The sequence below is a fragment of the Hemiscyllium ocellatum genome, chromosome 21, assembly GCF_020745735.1.
Source record: "Hemiscyllium ocellatum isolate sHemOce1 chromosome 21, sHemOce1.pat.X.cur, whole genome shotgun sequence".
NCBI lineage: Eukaryota > Metazoa > Chordata > Chondrichthyes > Orectolobiformes > Hemiscylliidae > Hemiscyllium > Hemiscyllium ocellatum.
This window is the reverse complement of record NC_083421.1, coordinates 57,117,067-57,135,758: the sequence shown is the minus strand read 5'-3', so window position 1 is coordinate 57,135,758 and position 18,692 is coordinate 57,117,067. Positions and strand designations below refer to the sequence as shown.

The 18,692-nt window shown below is 46.2% G+C and overlaps 1 protein-coding gene across 1 annotated transcript in view; it reads left to right on the top strand.

Annotated features, from left to right (window-relative positions):
- Positions 1–18,692, top strand: part of slc27a4 (solute carrier family 27 member 4) — a 61,136-nt gene that overhangs the window by 24,028 nt on the left and 18,416 nt on the right. The window contains exons 3-5 of the mRNA XM_060841527.1: positions 11,593–11,754; positions 13,537–13,606; positions 17,331–17,422. Coding sequence (XP_060697510.1) covers positions 11,593–11,754; positions 13,537–13,606; positions 17,331–17,422 — 324 coding nt within the window. The remainder of the gene's footprint in view (positions 1–11,592; positions 11,755–13,536; positions 13,607–17,330; positions 17,423–18,692) is intronic.

The following is an 18,692-nucleotide window of genomic DNA, read 5'->3' as shown; positions in this document are numbered from 1 at the left end:
TCACTCTGAACTGTTCCCAGACGAAGGGACAGTTGTTAAGGTTGTATTAAGAACAATACAGCACAGGAACAGGCCCTTCAGCCCTCCAAGCCTGCGCTGACACATTTTGCTCGTCCACACTAAAACTGTCTTGACTTAAAGGATTCGTATCCCTCTATTCCCTTCCTATTCCCTCCTCAGAAGACTCGGGGTGTCTTACAGAAACATATAAAATTATGAAGGAAATAGACGAGAGAAGTGGAGAGGATGTTTCCACTGTCAGGTGAAAGTAGGATCAGCGGACGTAGCCTCAAAGTTAGGGGAGCAGATTTAGGACTGAATTGAGAACGAACTTCTCACCCAGTGGGTTGTGAATCTATAGAATTCCCTGCCCAGTGAAGTGGTTGAAGCCTCCTCAGTAAATGTTTTTAAAGCAAAGATAGATCATTTTTTGACCAGTAAAGGAATTAAGGGTTCTAGTGAAGGGATAGGTAAGTGGAGCTGAGGCCACAAAAAAAGTTCAGCCATAATCTAACCCTAGTTCTTGTGTTCTTAGTCATGTATTTGTCCAGGTGTTTCTTGAATTACCCATGTTTTCCAATTTTTAAAAATTCATTCATGGGATGAGGGTGTCATTGGTTGGCCTGGTTAATTGCCCATCCCAGAGGGCAGTTAAGAGCCAACCACATAGCTGTGGGTCTGGGGTCACATGTAGGCCGGACCAGGTAAGGACGGCAGGTTCCTTCCCTAGAGGACATTAGTGAAGCAGATAGGCTTTTTTTCACAAAGGACAATGGATGGATGGTCATCATTAGATACCCAATTCCAGAAGATTATTTTTAATTGAATTCAAATTCCTTCATCTGGTGTGTGGGGATTTGTACCGAGGTCCCCAGAACGTTACCTGTGGTTGACTGACTGACCCCTAAAATGGCCATGTGGGACAAAGTAGTATTGTCATTGGTCTGGAGTCACGTGTAAACCAGCCTGAATAAGGAGAGCTGATTTCCTTCCATGAAGGGTATAAGTGAGCCTTTTTTCAAATGACTATCTGGTCGTTTCGTGACCCCTAATGAGACTCCAATTTTATTCCAGGTTTAATTAATTGAATTTGAATTCCTCCAGTTGTCAGGCTGGTATATATTTTTTGAATGCGTCTGTTTGAAGTGAGAGTCCGTGTTGTTGGATTAATCTAATAACATTCCCATTGTACTCCTACTGCTGCAACACTGTACCCAGCATGGATACACCATGGCCTGTCTCCTGTTCCAGTTCTCCTTCAGCCTCGCTGTGTGAGGTTGAGCCTTTACTTCCTGTTTACTCTGGCTGGTTCCGTCATGTTGAAACAAATCCTGGAGGAATTACGCTGAGAGTGTTGCAAAGTCATTTCAAGTAGGCTCCTTGCAGCAGGCAGAGAGGGATTGTGGTTTCATCTGATCCATTTCAGTTAGTCTCAGAGATCTCTCTCTGTCTGTCTCTCTCTCTCTGTCTGTCTCTCTCTCTCTGTCTGTCTCTCTCTCTCTGTCTGTCTCTCTCTCTCTGTCTGTCTCTCTCTCTCTGTCTGTCTCTCTCTCTCTGTCTGTCTCTGTCTCATTTCAATTCATCTTTTTATATACATGTGAATGTACCTCTCGTCTATATCTCTGTGTAGATCTCTATTTCTCTGTATCTACTATACCTATCTCTCTCTACAGATATCTATCTATAGCTCCATCTCTCGCTGAAGATAACTATCTATATTTCTACATATTATTTTTGTCTCTTCTGCTCTCTCTGTAACTCTAGATATGTATCTATATCTCTATATTGTATATGTCTATATTTCTCTCTACAGATAATTTTCTGTAACTGTCTCTCTAGAGATATCTATCTATACTTCTATATTGTATATGTCTCTATCTCTCTCTTTCTATACCTCTCGCTATAGATAATCTGTCTGTATCTCTATATATTTGACTATCTGCAGTAGATTTTGCTTTGACATCATTCACTTTTATTGAATTGATGTAGTTTGTGGTGGGGACAAATGAGACTGACTGTAGGGCAGAGGGCCTGGAGGGTACATGGCTGTAAGCAGCATTACTGAGATGTAATGGAAAGGTCAGAGAGTGGGAGCTGCAATAGAGATACTGTTTAAAAATCACACAACACCAGGTTATAGTCCCAATTATCTACTCCACAACCACCTGATGAAGGAGCAGCACTGCAAAAGCTAGTGCTTCCAAATAAATCTGTTGGACTGTAACCTGGTGTGTGATTTTTAACTTTGCCACCCCAGTCTCACACCGACATCTCCACATCAATAGCGATATTGTCTGTGCTGGAGTCAGGGAGTGAGGACGTGTGTGTGTGTGTGTGTGTTGAATCTGGGGTCAACTGAGGTTGCTGGGGCAATTTGGTTGCAAGGTGTCCGGAGTGACCTTTTTGCTGGAGGTAATGGTTGTATAGCAGTGGAAATGACTAATGTAGAGCCAAAAGCCCTGCTGCAGCTGAAGCAGCAGCATGACCCAGGAAGAAAAGCATGCAGCCAGGTGGGAAGTTTAGATTAGATTAGATTACTTACAGTGTGGAAACAGGCCCTTCGGCCCAACAAGTCCACACCAACCCGCCGAAGCGCAACCCACCCATACCCCTACATTTACCCCTTACCTAACACTACGGGCAAGTTGTGGAACTAGAATTGAATGTCTTCCTGAGCTGGGAGCCAGGCAGTTGTGGGAGGAGGTGCCTGCAGAATGTCTGTGCCAGGGAGGTGAGAGTGGCTGGCAATTTTAAACTCCCATCTGAAATGGGTATAAAGTGAGGTTGGTACCCTTGCCAGCCCACATTACAAACTGCGCTCAGTGACTGAACCAATGTCAGTCCAGGACTTCATTGAAATCTGGTTTACAATCCGTAGGCAGCAACTTGCAGGACAGACCAGTCGACTCTCCAGCAACTGGAATCTCGTGTGCCTTTTTCACAGGAATGTACAAACCAAACATTGTTGTGGGGAGGACGTGGAGAGAGTGCTGTAAGCGTGGTTCCAGGAATGAGGAACTTGTGTTCTGAAATTAGATTGAAAAAATGTTGAGGGAAGAAGACGAAGAGGAGAGTTGATGGAGGTTTTCAAAATCACGAGGGGTCTGGACAGAGTAAACGGGAAAAGCTGTTCCTGCTCCTAAAAGGAATAAGAGGGCATAGAGTTAAAGTGATGCACAGATGAAGCACTGCACCCAATACTCTCACTTTCTGGATTCAGGTTTGGAACATATGAGCAAAGGTAGGCCATCTGGGCGGCACGGTGGCACAGTGGTTAGCACTGCTGCCTCACAGCGCCAGGGACCTGGGTTCAATTCCCGCCTCAGGCGACTGACTGTGTGGAGTTTGCACATTCTCCCCGTGTCTGCGTGGGTTTCCTCCGGGTGCTCCGGTTTCCTCCCACAGTCCAAAGATGTGCGGGTCAGGTGAATTGGCCATGCTAAATTGCCTGTAGTGTTAGGTAAGGGGAATATGTAGGGGTATGGGTGGGTTGCGCTTCGGCGGGTCGGTGTGGACTTGTTGGGCCGAAGGGCCTGTTTCCACACTGTAAATCTAATCTAATCTAATCTAATTGTGCTGTGAAATTTCGGTATTGACTATTCCTCAGTCTTGTTCCTCTTCAATTTCTATCGGTGAAAAAGCTACTTCTGGCAATAGTTGCGATTTTTAACGTGTGAAATATGATTTGGCAGGCAGGTCTGTCGCCCCAGTATCTGCCCACTCCATCCAGATTATTTATTTATTTATTTGTTAAGCACTGCTTTCTGTTGTTGGAAACCGGTTTCCAGTCTGCCTCAGCTGATATGGAATTCGAACTCCCTGCTGCTGGCTTTATTGTGAACCATGTGATCATCATCGAATGTTAATGAAGGCGAGAAAATGACAGAGTGCAATTTGCACAGATGCTGCATCTTCCATTGACGCCTGAATAATAAACACTTCCCAAGTTATAATTAAACCAAGAGGGAGACAGACAGGTAGGATTTCCCCCACCCCACCACCACCTCCCCAAAGCTAAATAGCAGCAGTCCTGAAAATACACATTCTAATACTTCAGATTAATGTTTTGTGCTACACATGCCAGGCTATGACCATCTCTAAGAAGAGACAATCTAACCACTGCCAGGAGAAAGTGAGGTCTGCAGATGCTGGAGATCAGAGCTAAAAATGTGTTGCTGGAAAAGCGCAGCAGGTCAGGCAGCATCCAAGGAACAGGAACTTCGACGTTTCGGGCATAAGCCCTTCCTGAAGAAGGGCTTTTGCCTGAAATGTCGAATCTCCTGTTCCTTGGATGCTGCCTGACCTCCTGCGCTTTTCTAGCAACACATTTTCAATCTAACCACTGCCCCTTGACATTCAATGGTGTGATCATTGTTGAATCCTCCATTAACAATATTCTTGGGGTTACCATTGACAACCCGTAACTCAATGTCATATAAATACGTTCTTGTATAAATACAATGGCTGCAAGAGCAGGTCAGAGGTTAGGAATACTGCGGCGTATAACTCACCACCTGACTTCCCAAAGCCTGTCCACCATCTACAAGGCCCAAGTCAGGAGTGTTTTGGAATACTCCCCAGTTGCCTGGATGGGTGTAGCCCCAACAATACTCAAGAAGCTTGACACCATCCAGGGACAAAGCAGCCCACTTGATTGGCACTGCATTCACAAACATCCACTCCCTCCATCATCAATGCTGAGTAGCAGCAGTGTGTGTTATCTACAAAAAGCAGTACAGACATTCACCAAAGATCCTTAGACAGCACCTTCCAAACCCACAACTGTATCCGTCTGGAAGGACAAGATAACGGAGACATGGGAACACCCATGCACCTGCAAGATCCCCTTCAAGACACTCCCCATCCTGATTTGGAAATCTGTCACTGTTCCTTCAATATCATTGGTCAAAATCCTGGAATTCCCTTCCTAAGGACATTGATGATCGACAGCTGCAATATCACAATTCTTCAACAAAGCTTTAAAAGCTTGTGTTTATAATGAAAATCATTTGAATTTAGATGTAGACATTTTCAATAGAAATGTCTGTCATGAATGAGTTGCAGACCTCCTGCCACTAGGCAGCGCTGGTTCCTGTCACAGTCAATGAACTCTCTCGCCAACCATGTATGGGTTGACAATGCAAAAAATACATATTTGGAATGGTAGCACAGTGAATCCTCTCGAAAATAAATGCTTTTTTACAGAGTTCAAGTCCACACGTTTGAGTGACCGCTCTATTTCAATTAGCGACACTCAATAAAACCCAACATGTACTGATTACTAGCTCCCTATTTTTATACAACCAACCCTCTCCAAATGAACCCTTAACTAATCTAGTGATCACGCGTTGCCTTGTTCCACAGAAGCTTTGACCTTATTAAATAACCTGAGCTACAAATTTTCTCATAACTCACTGGTTATGTTACTGGATGACTATTCAAGAGACCCCACTTTGATGGAGAATTTAGATTCAATTAATTCAGTTCCCCAAGGGTCAGCGTTGGAACCCTATCTTTTCCTGATACACTTTAATGATTTGAATGTTGGTGTGCTGCGGACAATTTGAAAGTTTGCAGATGACGCAAAACGTGGAGAATTTGTAAACTGAGAGGACAACGTAGACCTTCATAACGTGGTACACAAGTTGGTGGAGTGGATGCATAGGTGGCAGAGGGGGTTCAATGTAGAGAAGAGTGGGATGATGTTCTTTTATATTGTCTTTCAGTGCATTTCCTGACCAGATGTGAGTACAATCCTGAAGGCGGTGCAGGGGCTGGGTGTATGTGCACAGATCACTGAAGGTAGTAGGACAAGTAGGGAGAGCATTTAATAAAGCATATCGTGTCCTTGGCTTTGCTAATAGGGTAGAGTACAAGAGCAAGGAGGTGACGTTCAACTTTTACAGGATACTAGTTAGACCTCCGCTGGAGTGTTGTGTACTGTTCTGGGTGCTACATCATACGGACATGAAGAAAATGGTGAGGTACTGTACAGGAATGGTTCCAGGGATGAAAAACTTTAGTTATGAGGGTGAAATGAAGAAGTTGGACTGTTCTCCTTGGAGAGAAGGAGGCTAAGAGGCGATCTGATTGAAATTTTCAACATTGTGAGAGGAGCTGGCTGGACGAGGTAGGGAGAAGCTGTTTGCACTTGGAAAAGGATCAAGAATGTAGAGTGGTTTGTAAAAGGAGCAAATGTGATGTAAACAAAAAGCTTCTTCACCAGGTGAGCAGTTGGAGTTTAGAATGCATTGCCTGGAAATACAGTGAATGCTGGTTCAATTGAGCCATTTGAGAGCGTTTTGGATAATTAATTAATAGCAATAATGTATGAGGAGGTGGCAGAAAATCAGGAAGTTGGTAATAGAACGATAAAGCACAGGAACAGGCCCTTCAGCCCACAATGGCCATGCCAACCATGTTCCTTTTGTTTCAAAAATATACATTTATACCTGAAAAATATCTTTCTATACATAGTCACTGAAGCAGTTTGGTTCTTTACAGTAACATATGAAGAACCAAACCAACGTTCGAGTTTGACTCTATCCAACAAACAAACCTAAGGCATTTCTTTCTTGTACAAGATTATAGTTGCAGATGTTTGAGGGGATGGGAGGGATCCGATAACTGTATGGGCTGCCATTGCACTTTACCTGAAAGACGTGAGACTGAACTGTGCCCACTGCACCTTGGCAGCTGCCCCAAACATTAATGTGTCCCTTGCTCTGGAAGACCAACAAGTTTTGGGCAGACCAAAGGGCATCTTTCACTGACTAGATGGTCCTCCAGGCGCAGTCGATGTTTGTCTCCGTATTCCACACCCCCCTCCCCCCGGGAACCGCCCAGAGAGCACATAAGTCTGTATCCCACTCTTCTCTGCTTGATAACATGTCTGTCTAAGTGCTTCCTAAATATTATTGCCCATCTCTTGAAAATTGTTTGAATTCTGAAATAGTCAGTGAAATCAGATAACCCAGGATTAATATTTCATATAAACATCATCTCAAGTTTTTGTTTGTCTTGAGAGTCGTATCCATCTTATGTGGACGGATCTCAGAACAGTAACCAAGGAGGGGTGTCACAGAAGGCTGGAGGGAATATTCATTTTCCATAAAAATAAGAAATCTTACAAAATTAAAAGAGGAGTTGAGCCAATCTATGCATTTTCTAAATGCTTAGTTCCAAGAAACACAACCTCCAAACGTAAAGGGTCAGCTGATAATGAACATCCAGGGGTGGGGATTCCGATAGACTCATCCTTTCAAAAAGTGAGCAGTTTTTTAAAGTTATTCCGGTGGGTGATGTCTGTCCTTAGGAGTGTTTTTCTTCCACTTTTTATGATTCCACTGTCAGTATTGAGCTCTCTTTAGTCTAAAGGATTGATGCCAGGTACAGAGTTGAGGAACCTCTTACTTTGCTTGTTTTGAATTCAACCCCAAGCGAAGAACATGTTCCATTGTCAATACAAGATTGTCAATTCGCACATTTGCAAAAGAAACTGTGTCTTGTGGAGACAGCACATGTTCATTGAGCAACAGTGCAACTTGCTGAGGGCCTGTTATAGTTCATTGTGATTCCATTGAACCACTAGATGTCAAGAAGCTCATTTGAAGGCTGGTGCAGACACAATGGGGCGAATAGCCACGCTCTGCACCGTAACCCTTCTGTGAATTAATAAATCTGGAATAAGACTCTTGTTATCACTGACCAGGATCTACTAATTCATAGTAAAAGCATATCAGAATGATCAACTGTGACCCTTTAAAGAAGGAAATCTGCTGTCACTGTGAAGTCTGGCCCACATATTGGGATGGGAGACTCTGACCTGCAGGTAATTTAAAAATCACACAACACTGGGTTGTTGTCCAACAGGTTTATCTGGAAGTACTAGCTTTTGGAGCGCTGTCCCTTCATCAGGGAGGTGGTGGGGCAGGATCCTCTCCACAGCTACCTGATGAAGGAGAGGCGCTCTGAAAAGCTTCCAACTAAACCTGTTGGACTATAACCCGGTGTTGTGTGGTGTTTACGTTGAGAATATGGTGCTGGAAAAGCACAGCCGGTCAGGCAGCATCTGAGGAGCAGGAGAATTGACGTTTCGGGCAAAAGCTCTTCATAAGGAAAGACTTCCAAATAAACCCTTTGGACTATAACCTGGTGTTGTGTTTTTTAAGTTTGTCAACCCCAGTCCAACACCTGCACCTCCACATCATGATGCAGTAAAGCATTCTGTTGTACTTCAGGGACAATAAATGCTTTTCTTCCCCAGGTGGAATTCTTAAAAATGGTAGAATTCCAGATTGTCAATTGTTGGGGCACTGCAGCGGGTCAGGATGGCAGTCCATGCCTACCTTCTCAAAGGCAGCAATTGTCCAGCTGGTGATGCCCACTGCCCACAAGTGAATAAAAAACAAAAAATGAAAAATTGTGGCTTCCAAATCGTTTCCAGTACAAGGGCCTCGCCACAGACTGATTTTAAGGCCATTGTGTAAAGTGAGCAATGTTCCTCATTCAACAATCCATCCAGTCCATCCTTTCCATTGACTTCGATTGATAGAAAAGTTGAGTGAAATTCAGAAAGTCTGATTATTATGGAGCTCTGACTTGGTGTTGGTTGTATATTATTTCATGATCAGTTACATTGTGTCACTGTGCACTGACTGCAGAGTCACCTTGTACTCCTATATATAAAAGAGAGAAACTGATAGGTTAAGATGCAGAGGTCTCTTATGTGTTTTTCTGAATAACCGCATTTATTTTTTTTTGGACACTGATCCAGCTCTGAGTGAATAGGATGTCTGACACTCCTGTTTATTCTTTATTCTTTTTGGTTTTTTTATTCCCCACACACTCCCGCCTAACTGCGGTAGCGCTTATTTTTCCCCAGCACCCATGGTGTGTGTGTGCAGCTGTGAGACACAGTGAGAGACACAAGGTGCACGAATCTTTATTCAATTCTCACCACCAGGAAGATAGGAAACACCCGAGTGGCCAGTGACAAGCAGTGCCCTTCACATCAAAGGGCAATGCTGTGTGATCAAACAGTGAAGGGGAGGGCAGGGATTAAATCACAATAGAGCTGGAGGGGGAAATAATGCACTCCAGTCCCTGCGGCGCCCACCTCTCCCTGAACAACTCCAGGGTGTTGGTGGACACCGCGTGCTCCTTCTCCAGAGACACCTGGGCTCTGACATAACCACAGAAGTGGGGCAGGCAGTTGGCCCTAACGACCCCCTCCATGGCCCCCTACCCGGAATGACAACTTTTGCACTGTATAAGGATTGGCTCCAGTTCTGTCCTCCACTACTTGGCAATGTGGTGGAGATAGGGCTGCACACTGATGGAGAGGGCTCAGGGTGTTTCTGAGAGTTTAGAACTTGGATCCTTTCTGTTAGTCAATTGCAACACTGAAACTGTTCATTATCTGTCTGCTTACGAAATTTGGCAGTGTTTTTAAATTCCAATGTTTAATTGAGTGTGTGCAATTGGGTGGGTCCACCAATTGATCCTAATTAGAAAGTTTGTTTCCAAAACTATCTGTGTGGGGTGTAATCTGCCTGTTTACACTTTACAAATGTAAAATCACGGTGCACGTCTGCCTCAATCTTTGTGTGTTTTCTTTATGCTTGAGCCTTTATCTCTGTCAATTGGCTGGTCAGTTGTTGGAAATGTGAGAGACTTTTCTCATGTTTGCCATTTTGAGAAGGTGGGCGTACACAGAATGGAACGGTTTCACAGCAGCTGGAGAAAGCTGTTACACTGTGCTGGTGGTGTGTTACAGTTCACTCGGGGAGTCTGCATTGCTGTTGCAACCTGCACTTTCCCAGGCATGTTGTATCCTGGAGTGACAGCAAAGATTCCCAGTGTCCTTCCCAACACGTGGCTGATCAGGAATCTCTCCCACTCCTCCTGCTGGCTTCTACATTAGCTGTAGTTACTCACCATGCGATTTCAGGAAGGGATTAGTTGGTAAAGTATAAGACCAGGGTTGGATATGGGACACAGTTTGAGGAACTGTTTTGAATCCAGGTTCTCATCTGAAACCCCTCGGGAAGATTTGTTCCTTTATCTTAAGCGCACAACGATTAAGTCACTTCCTCCAGCACAGGCATTGTCATAACAGGATCACATATCTGTATTTGAGTGCCACTCTCTCTTGGGATTGCAAAGATAAAGGTGCTGTAAAGTTAATTAGAGATTAGGGAAATGAGTGGAACAAACAAGCAGCCCACAATCCTCCGGAATGGCTCCCCGAGGATCGCTTTGTTGCTGCTCACTATCTAGTACCTTGGGACTGAAGGCAGCTATATCAAGTCAAATGGTTGTTGTTGGAGGGTGCAGCACCTAGCTTTGTTTCTGTTCCACGTTAGGGTATGTCTTGTTAAAGGAGAGCATCTTGATCCGAGCACAGCCCAGAGGGCCCAATATATCACCGTCACTGCCAGTTCACCAGCCTCTGGGTTGAGTCCATGTTGCTGGCTCAGTTTTGTCTGCTCCCATCCTTGCTGTCAGGACCTGTCCCCTGTACCCGTGTGCGTGGGTAACACAATCGCCTCCTGAACTCCAGCCCACCTCAGAGGCTTGAGTGCAGAATCCATCCGGATCCTCCAGTCCTGTCTCCCCACCCCCCACCCAATAATCCATGACCCCCTTGATGCTCGGACTCAGCCTTGACTCTCTATTCAAAGACCCAGTCTCTCCTGCTGTCTGGAGAAGATAATTCGAGAGAATAAAGACCCTCTGAGAGAAAGGACTTCTCCTCCCTCTTCACCTTAAATCCAGCTTATAGTCCAACAGGTTTATTTGGAAGTACTAGCTTTTGGAGCGCTGTTCCTTTGTCAGGTATAAACCTGTTGGACTATAACCTGGTGTTGTGTGATTTTTAACTTTGTCCACCCCAGTCCAACACCGACACCTCAACATTCAGCTCAGGGAGACCTCTTATTTTTAAACTGGCTCAACTTAACCCTCCCCACAACCACCACCACTGAAGGGAAAAAATTTTTCTCGGCATCCACACCTGAGTACCTGATATGTTTCTTTTGGTGTGAGCTTACTGTGTGTGAATTAAATGAGATTGGAGATTGAGAGGAGACTGTATTGATTCTCTAGGGGCTTGCCTGAGGAAATGTGGAAAGGTCATTTCCCCTTTTTGCAGAGCCTAGGTACAGAAGTCATCCTCTGTGAGGAAAGGGTCACCCATTTGAGACAGATAAAGAGAGTTTTTTTTAAGGTGATTAATCAGTGGAGTTTTTTTTAAACCATGGAGAGTCACTAAGTGTATTCAAGGCTGTGAGAGATTTTTAATCAGTACGGGGAATGGCAGAAAAGTGTAGTTGAGGATTGTCAGACTAGCCACTGAAAGGCATTGCAGACTCGATGGGCTGAATGGCCTTCTTTTACTCCAATGTTTAATTATCCTTTTGTGGTGCACGTGGAATTATCTGTCGTGGATTGGACATTAGGAAAAGGATCAAACTCGCAGTCTCTCCCTGGCTGGCCGGAGTATAAATTGTGGAGGGTCTGACATCGGGAAATGCCAAATGCTGAGAGTCTGTCTTCACTTTCCCTCTTCTTGTCTTGCTTTCTGAACAGCCCTGAAGGAGATCCATACGCTGCTGGGCAAATCCATCTCCCTCTACTGCTCTGGAGAGCCTGATTCCTCGGAGGTGCTTCCCGGTACGGAAAACCTCGATCATCTGCTGGAGGCTGTGTCAAGCCGGCCCCCTCCCCTGCTCCAGAACCGAGGATTCACAGGTACCAGCCTCGGGGAACAGGGCAATCCCGTCTGTCCCAATCCATTCGGAGGACAGCTGCTACACCAGAACGTCGCTCAAAATCCTGACGGAAACAGAGAGAGTAGGGAATAGTCTATTCGGCCCTTCGACCTTGCTCCTGCATACAATATGATCGTGGCTGATCATCTAACTAGGTTTCCTGTTCCCAGTTTCCCCCCAGGCCCTTTGATCTCTTTAGCCTGAAGAACTATATCTAACTCCTCCTTGCAAACTTTCTGTGGCAGAGAATTCCCCACTCTCTGGGTGAAGATGTTTCGCCTCATGTCAGTGCTAAATGGCCTCCCCCATATCCTTAAACCGTCACCCCCTGTTTCTGACCACCCCCCCGTCGTCCTCCTTCCTACATTTCCCCCAGTCTAGCCCTGTTTGAATTTTACAGAAGTTACTCTGTGTCTGAAACCCCAGTGAATATAATCCGAACTGATCCACTCTCCCTTCATATGTCAGTCCTTCTGTCCCAGGAATCAGTTTGGTCAACCTTTGTTGCAATCCCTCCATCACCAGAACCTCCTTCCTCCGATAGGGAGACCCAGACTTTCCTCAGTACTCCAGGCGTGGTCTCATCAAGGCCTTGTACAATTGCAGCGAGACATCGAAAACCCCAGGAGGGTCGGGGTTTGGTGGGTGAAGGAGGAGCATGCTGAGGAATTTCTCTGTTGGTGGGTCGGAGAGATCACTCTGGTCCTGATTAATGTGAAGTTATTCTTATTATTGCCCCAATCACTTCAGAAACAGCTCAAGCCTTTTCGCCTGGAGGAATTGAGCAGCACACCGGGTGTACATACCACAGGAGCACCAGCCTCTGGGTAATGCCCTCCCCAGCCCACTTTATCATCTCTAACCCAGACCTGCCCTTTCATCTAAGCATTTAAAATTATCGTAGAACAGAATCCCTACTGTGTGGAAACAGGCCCTTTGGCCCAACACCAATCCTCCAAAGAGTGTCCCACCCAAACCCATTCCCCTACCCTATTATCCTACATTTCCCCGACTAATGCACCTAACTTACACATTCCTGAACGCTATGGGCAATTTAGCCTGGCTAATTCACCTAATCTGCATATCTTTGGGTGATTTCACTTGGCCAATTCACCTAACCTGCACATCTTTGGACTGTGGGAGGAAACCGCAGCACCCGGAGGAAACCCACGCAGACACTGGGAGAACGAGCAAATTCCACACAGACAGTCGCCCGAGGCTGGAATTGAACCCAGGTCCCTGGTGCTGTGAGGCAGCAGTGCTAACCGCTGAGCCAACGTGCCACCCACACATTTGTGACTCCATGCTGTCTTTGATGGGTCACTAAGTATCACTGGCAAGGCCAGCATCCATTCCCTATTCCTAACTCCGGGAACTCACTGGCTTGCCCAGTTATTTCCGAGGACCTCCCCCCTAAAAGCTCCTTGCAGTGACACCAAGTCCTGAGGAAGAAGTTCAAAGGGGGCAATGTTTATTCAGTGTGATAGGGGATGCACTGCCTGAAAGGATATGTGCGAATAGATTTGGGGGAGTTTAGCCCATTGCAGCTCACTCCACCTTTCAACAAAACTGACTTGAATTGGGTAAATACTTGGAGAGCAGGACTGCAAACCTGGGAAAGGAAGGCCCTGCCGTGGGGGGGAATGAACTCTCTGACAGGGCTAGCACAGATACAGTGGGACAAATGGCTTTCTTCTGTGCTCTTTCCACAATTTAACAGGTTACTTTTCAGTCCCTTATAAATATATATCTTTTGTTGCAGATCGTCTGTTTTATATCTACACCTCAGGAACGACAGGCATGCCCAAGGCAGCTATAGTTGTTCACAGCAGGTAAGGACCCACAGCTGAAGGATGTCAAAAGCCACGGAGTTCGCCCAGTGTCACTGCCCAATGCACTCACTTGACCTCTGTCGATCTACATTTTCAACGCTGCTTCTGGCTTTGTTCCCTGGACTCTATCCCCAACCTTTGAACAACAATACTCAAATATTTGCTCTCACATTTACTGGTTGTCAGCACTGCTGTCTTTCAGATCAGCCTGCCTTTTCAGGTCAACGTAAGAGATCCCGTGGCATCATTGGCCCTGGTATTTATTGACGGATTGCAGGGAGCAGTTGAACTGGCTGCCTGTTTTCTTGCTGTTTGTCGAAGCTTACTGTGTGCAGATTGGCTGCTGTTTTTCCCAAACATACAGTGATGCTGCTTCAGAGGCACTTTCTTAGCAGAGAGGCATGTAGTGATGGCGGAAGGATATTGAAGGTGCTATATCAATGCAAGTTACTTGGAGTCTGCAGCACAGAAACTGGCAATATTCCCAGTAAGTCTGCAGCTGCATTTATGCACCGCAGGAGCCTCTCCCTATTTTATCTCAACACACCAGCATAACCTCCTCTTCCCTGGACCTACAGTTGCTCAGTGGACTTTCCCTTAAATGCATTTTTACTCTTTGGCTCGAGTACTGCCTGTGCAGTTATAGGAAAGATGTTGTTAAACTTGAAAGGGTTCAGAAAAGATTTACAAAGATGTTGCCAGGGTTGGAGGGTGTGAGCTATAGGGAGAGGCTGAACAGGCTGGGGCTGTTTTCCCTGGAGCATCGGAGGCTGAGGGGTGATCTTATAGAGGTTCATAAAATCGTGAAGGGCATGGATAGGATAAACAGACAAGGTCTTTTTCCCTGGAGTGGGGGATTCCAGAACTACAGGGCATAGGTTTAGGGTGAGGGGGAAAGATTTAAAAGGGACCTAATGGACAACTTTTCCACACAGAGTGGTACGTGTATGGAATGAGCTGCCAGAGGAAGTGGTGAAGTCTGGTACAATTACAACATTTAAAAGGCATCTGGATGGGTATATGAATAGGAAGGGTTTAGAGGGATATGGGCCAGGTGCTGGCAATTGGAACTAGATTAATGTAGGATATCTGGTTGGCATGGACAGTCTGGACTGAAGGATCTGTTTCCGTGCTGTACTCTATGACTCTGAGTGAGTCTAACATTCAATACCTAATTCCTATCTCTCCTCAACCACAAATGGGAAGATTATTTCCATGTATAACCTTGAATCTTTACCGTAACCTTCAAGGTCTCATCCCAGTCACACTCTTCCTATGTACCACCAGGTGATGACTAGTATCCACCTAAATCCACTCCTGCTGTGAGTTAAGGATGGGTTTCCTTTTTTATTCTCATACGGGATGTGAGTGTCAGGGAGGGGCAGTTAGTTATTACCTATCCCTAAATGCCGTGGAGAAAGTGGGGATGAGCTGCCCTCTTGAACTGCTACACTCCAAGGGTGTAGAGACATTGAGAGTGCTATTAGGAAGGGTCAGGGTGAAGAATTGAGTCAATAATTCTGTTTACAAACACCAAAAATGTTGGAGAAACTCAGGTCTGGCAGCATCTGTGGAGAGAGAAACAGAGTGGATATTTTGAGTCTGGTATGACTCTCCCTCAGAATCTGGCCTCTATTACCATTTGCTGCCTTTCTCCCTCTCTGCTTCTCATCAAAGTGTACAGGTATCGGCTATTTGGCTGTTGAGTTTGTCCCTTTTCAGATTGAGTTCCTCGCAGTGAATCTAAGCCCAGGAAGTCAGGCCTCATGCATAGTTTACTCGAGTAGTTAGCGTTTGGAACGTGCTTCTGCGAGTGTGGGGGAGGCAGGTTCACTCAAGTGGTTAGGGTCTGGAATGTACTGACAGAGGGTGTGAGGGACAGGCGTGCTGGCATAGGGCGAAGGTCTGAATAGTATCTTCCAGAGCAGCCACCGTTCTGTGATCCTGTATTTCCCTCTTGCAGCCTATCCCTCTTCTCCCCCGCTCTCTCTCCTCTCTCCCTGGTTAACCAGACACCACAGACAAACCCCTGCTATGACATTCAGTGAGATTGAGGTTGACCCGATGTGCTTCAACCCCACTTTCCTGCCTCCCCACCCCATAGCCCTTGCTTTCCCTTCCTTATTAAAAACCTCTCGATCTCAGCCTTGAGTACAGTTAATGACCCACCCTCGATAGTTCTCTACAGGAAAGGATTCCACAGACTCACCACTCTCTGACTAGAAGCAATTCCTCCCCATCTCTGCCTTAAACAGATGACCTTTTACCCTGAGATGATGCCCTTTGGTCCTGCCCTCTCCAACAAGAGGAAACAACCTCTCCACATGGACTCTCAAGTGCCCCTAAGAATTTTTATATTTTTCAATGAGGTCGCCTCTCGTACTTCAAAATTCCAGTGAGTACAGGCCTAACCTCCTCGGCCTCTCCTTCATACCCAGGATCAGCTGAGTGAATCTTCAATAGCAGTAGAAGGGCATTACAACATAGAAAGAAGGCCATTCAGCCCATTACTGTCCTTTGTAAGCTATCCACTTAGTCCCGTCCCTGTAGTTCCTGCAAGGTTTCTCCCCCCCTCAAATCATTCATTATCTCTGCTGCACCTCAGCATGTCCCAGGTCATTATCACGCGCTGTTTAAAACAATTCTTCCTCTCATTACCCCTTCCCGTTAATGGGATACCTTGCCTTGTGCTTGTACCATCCATTTAATGGAAACAGCTTTTCTTTAGTCTACCATCTATCTATAACCATAATAGATCTTTATTTATACCATCTGTCTATAACAGTAATAATATTTATAATATATTTATACCATCTGTCTATAACAGTAATAATATTTATAATATATTTATACCATATGTCTATAACCATAATAGATATTTTTAATAGATACTTATACCATCTGCTGACCAGATCCAGGCACATTGTAATCTTCTGCACCCAGATGGGGTGCACCTCATTTTCTACCACATGGTCACTTATCTCTCCACCCTGGAGGCTCCCTGCCTCCACTCCTGATAAAGGGCTTTTGCCCAAAACGTCGATTTTCCTGCTCCTGGGATGCTGCCTGACCTGCTGTGCTTTTCCAGCACCACTCTAATCTAAACCCTGGTTTCCAGCATCTGCAGTCCTCTCTTTTGCCTTCTACTAGATGGTGCTAGGAGATCTTCAATATCTGATTAAATGGGAAGGCCAGACTGCTTCCTCAAAGTCTCATCTGAAAGGTGTCCCCTCAGACTGTGCAGTATTCTGCTGGCAGTGCCAGTCCAGCTTTGGCACTTGGATGTCTGGACATAAGTGTTTACCACCAGCTGGCATCTGACCCGTTGCCTGTTCTCTAGAGTTGGCACACTTTGCCCAGTAAACTCGACTGATGTGCCACAAAAAGGTAGGTGGGGAAAATCCTGGAAGGATAGACATTGGAGAAATTGAAAATGCAGCAAACTGTCCTCTGCAAACAAAAGCACTATGTTCAGGCCGACATGCCATTTTCTGAATTGCTTGAGAGTTTGAGGAGCCTACTGTTTCCCTGTTATTTTTGCCTTGGCCAACCAGGGTCAACTTGCCAATAAATCAGCATTTGTTCTGCTGTGATATGAATTGTCGTGATTGTTTGAAATTTGGCTTTTCTTGCATTTGTCCTGATGATCAGGAGAGCGAAACCTTTGATAACCGGTCTCTCTTTTCAATTGGAAACCAGTCTTAAATGTTCCCTCTCCTTCCAGGTATTACCGAATGGCAGCTTTGGTTTACTATGGGTTTCGAATGCGCACTGACGACATTGTCTATGACTGTCTGCCTCTCTACCACTCGGCAGGTAACTGGGTGAGGAATGTGGGGCAGGGGAGGGAGGATTTGGGGGACAGAAAGGGACAGGATACAGTGCTAGCTGTAAACACTGTCACTTCCCAAAATAGACCGTAAAGGTTTGGGACACCAGTCAGCATCGATGAGTTGGATTGAAGGATCTGTATGACTCTATGTTGGAAAGGAAATAGGCCATTCAGCTCATCGAGTCTGTTCCATCATTCAATATACTTATAGCTAATCTGATCATCCTCAACTCCACTTTTCTGGTTTTCCCAATAACCATCGATTTCTCTTTACTGCTTAAAGATCCGTCTATCTCCACCTTGAATATACTTAATGACCCAGCCTTGACTGCCTCCTGTGGTCATGAGTTCCACAGGTTTGTTACCCTCTGAGAGAGGAAATTCCTCCTCATCTCTACCTTAAATGTACAACCCTTTATTCTGAAACTATATCCTCTGAACCTAGATTTTCCCACTAGGGGCAACAGCCTTTCCACATCTACCCTGTCAAGTAGGGGTGGGAAAGTGAGGGAGGGTGAAAGAAGGAGGGAGTGAGAGGTGATGAGGGACTGTGGAGGAATGCAGAGGGAGGGTGAGGCGGAGCAGTGAGGGTGGGCAGTGCTGGAGGGAGACTGGGGAGGTGCATAAAGCTGGGGCAGTGAGGGAGGACAGGAGGAAGGTACTGTGAGGGAGGGGCACCTGGTGAGGGAGAGAGGGCCTTGAGGGAAGTGCAGTGAAGCCTGGAGGGAGGGACAGGGCGGAGTGAAGGACAATCGGAATGGGGGGGGGGTGATGGTGGATGGAAGAAGGGGTCAGTGAGGGGCAGGAGGGCAGTGAGGGAGGGGTCAGTGGGGAAAAGGGCAATGGAGGGCGGGCCAATGAGGGAGGGAAGGGCAGTGGGGGAGGGGTTCAAGTCAGTGAGGGAGGGGGGTCAGCAAAAGAGGGAAGGGCAGTGGGGGTGTCAGTGGGGGGGGGTCAGTGAAGGAGGGGTCAGGGTCAGGGAGGGAGGGAAGGAAGGGCAGTGGGGGGGGGAATGAGTAAAGGAGGGGTCAGAGGGTCAGTGAGGGAGGAAAGGGCGGGGGGGTCAGTGAAGGAGGGGTCAGGGGGTCAGTAAGGGAGGGAAGGGCGGGGGGGTAAGTGAAGGAGGGGTCAGGGGGTCAGTGAGGGAGGGAAGGGCGGGGGGGTCAGTGAAGGAGGGGTCAGGGGGTCAATGAGGGAGGGAAGGGCGAGGGGGAGGTCAGTGAAGGAGGGGGTCAGTGAGGGAAGGAGGGGTCG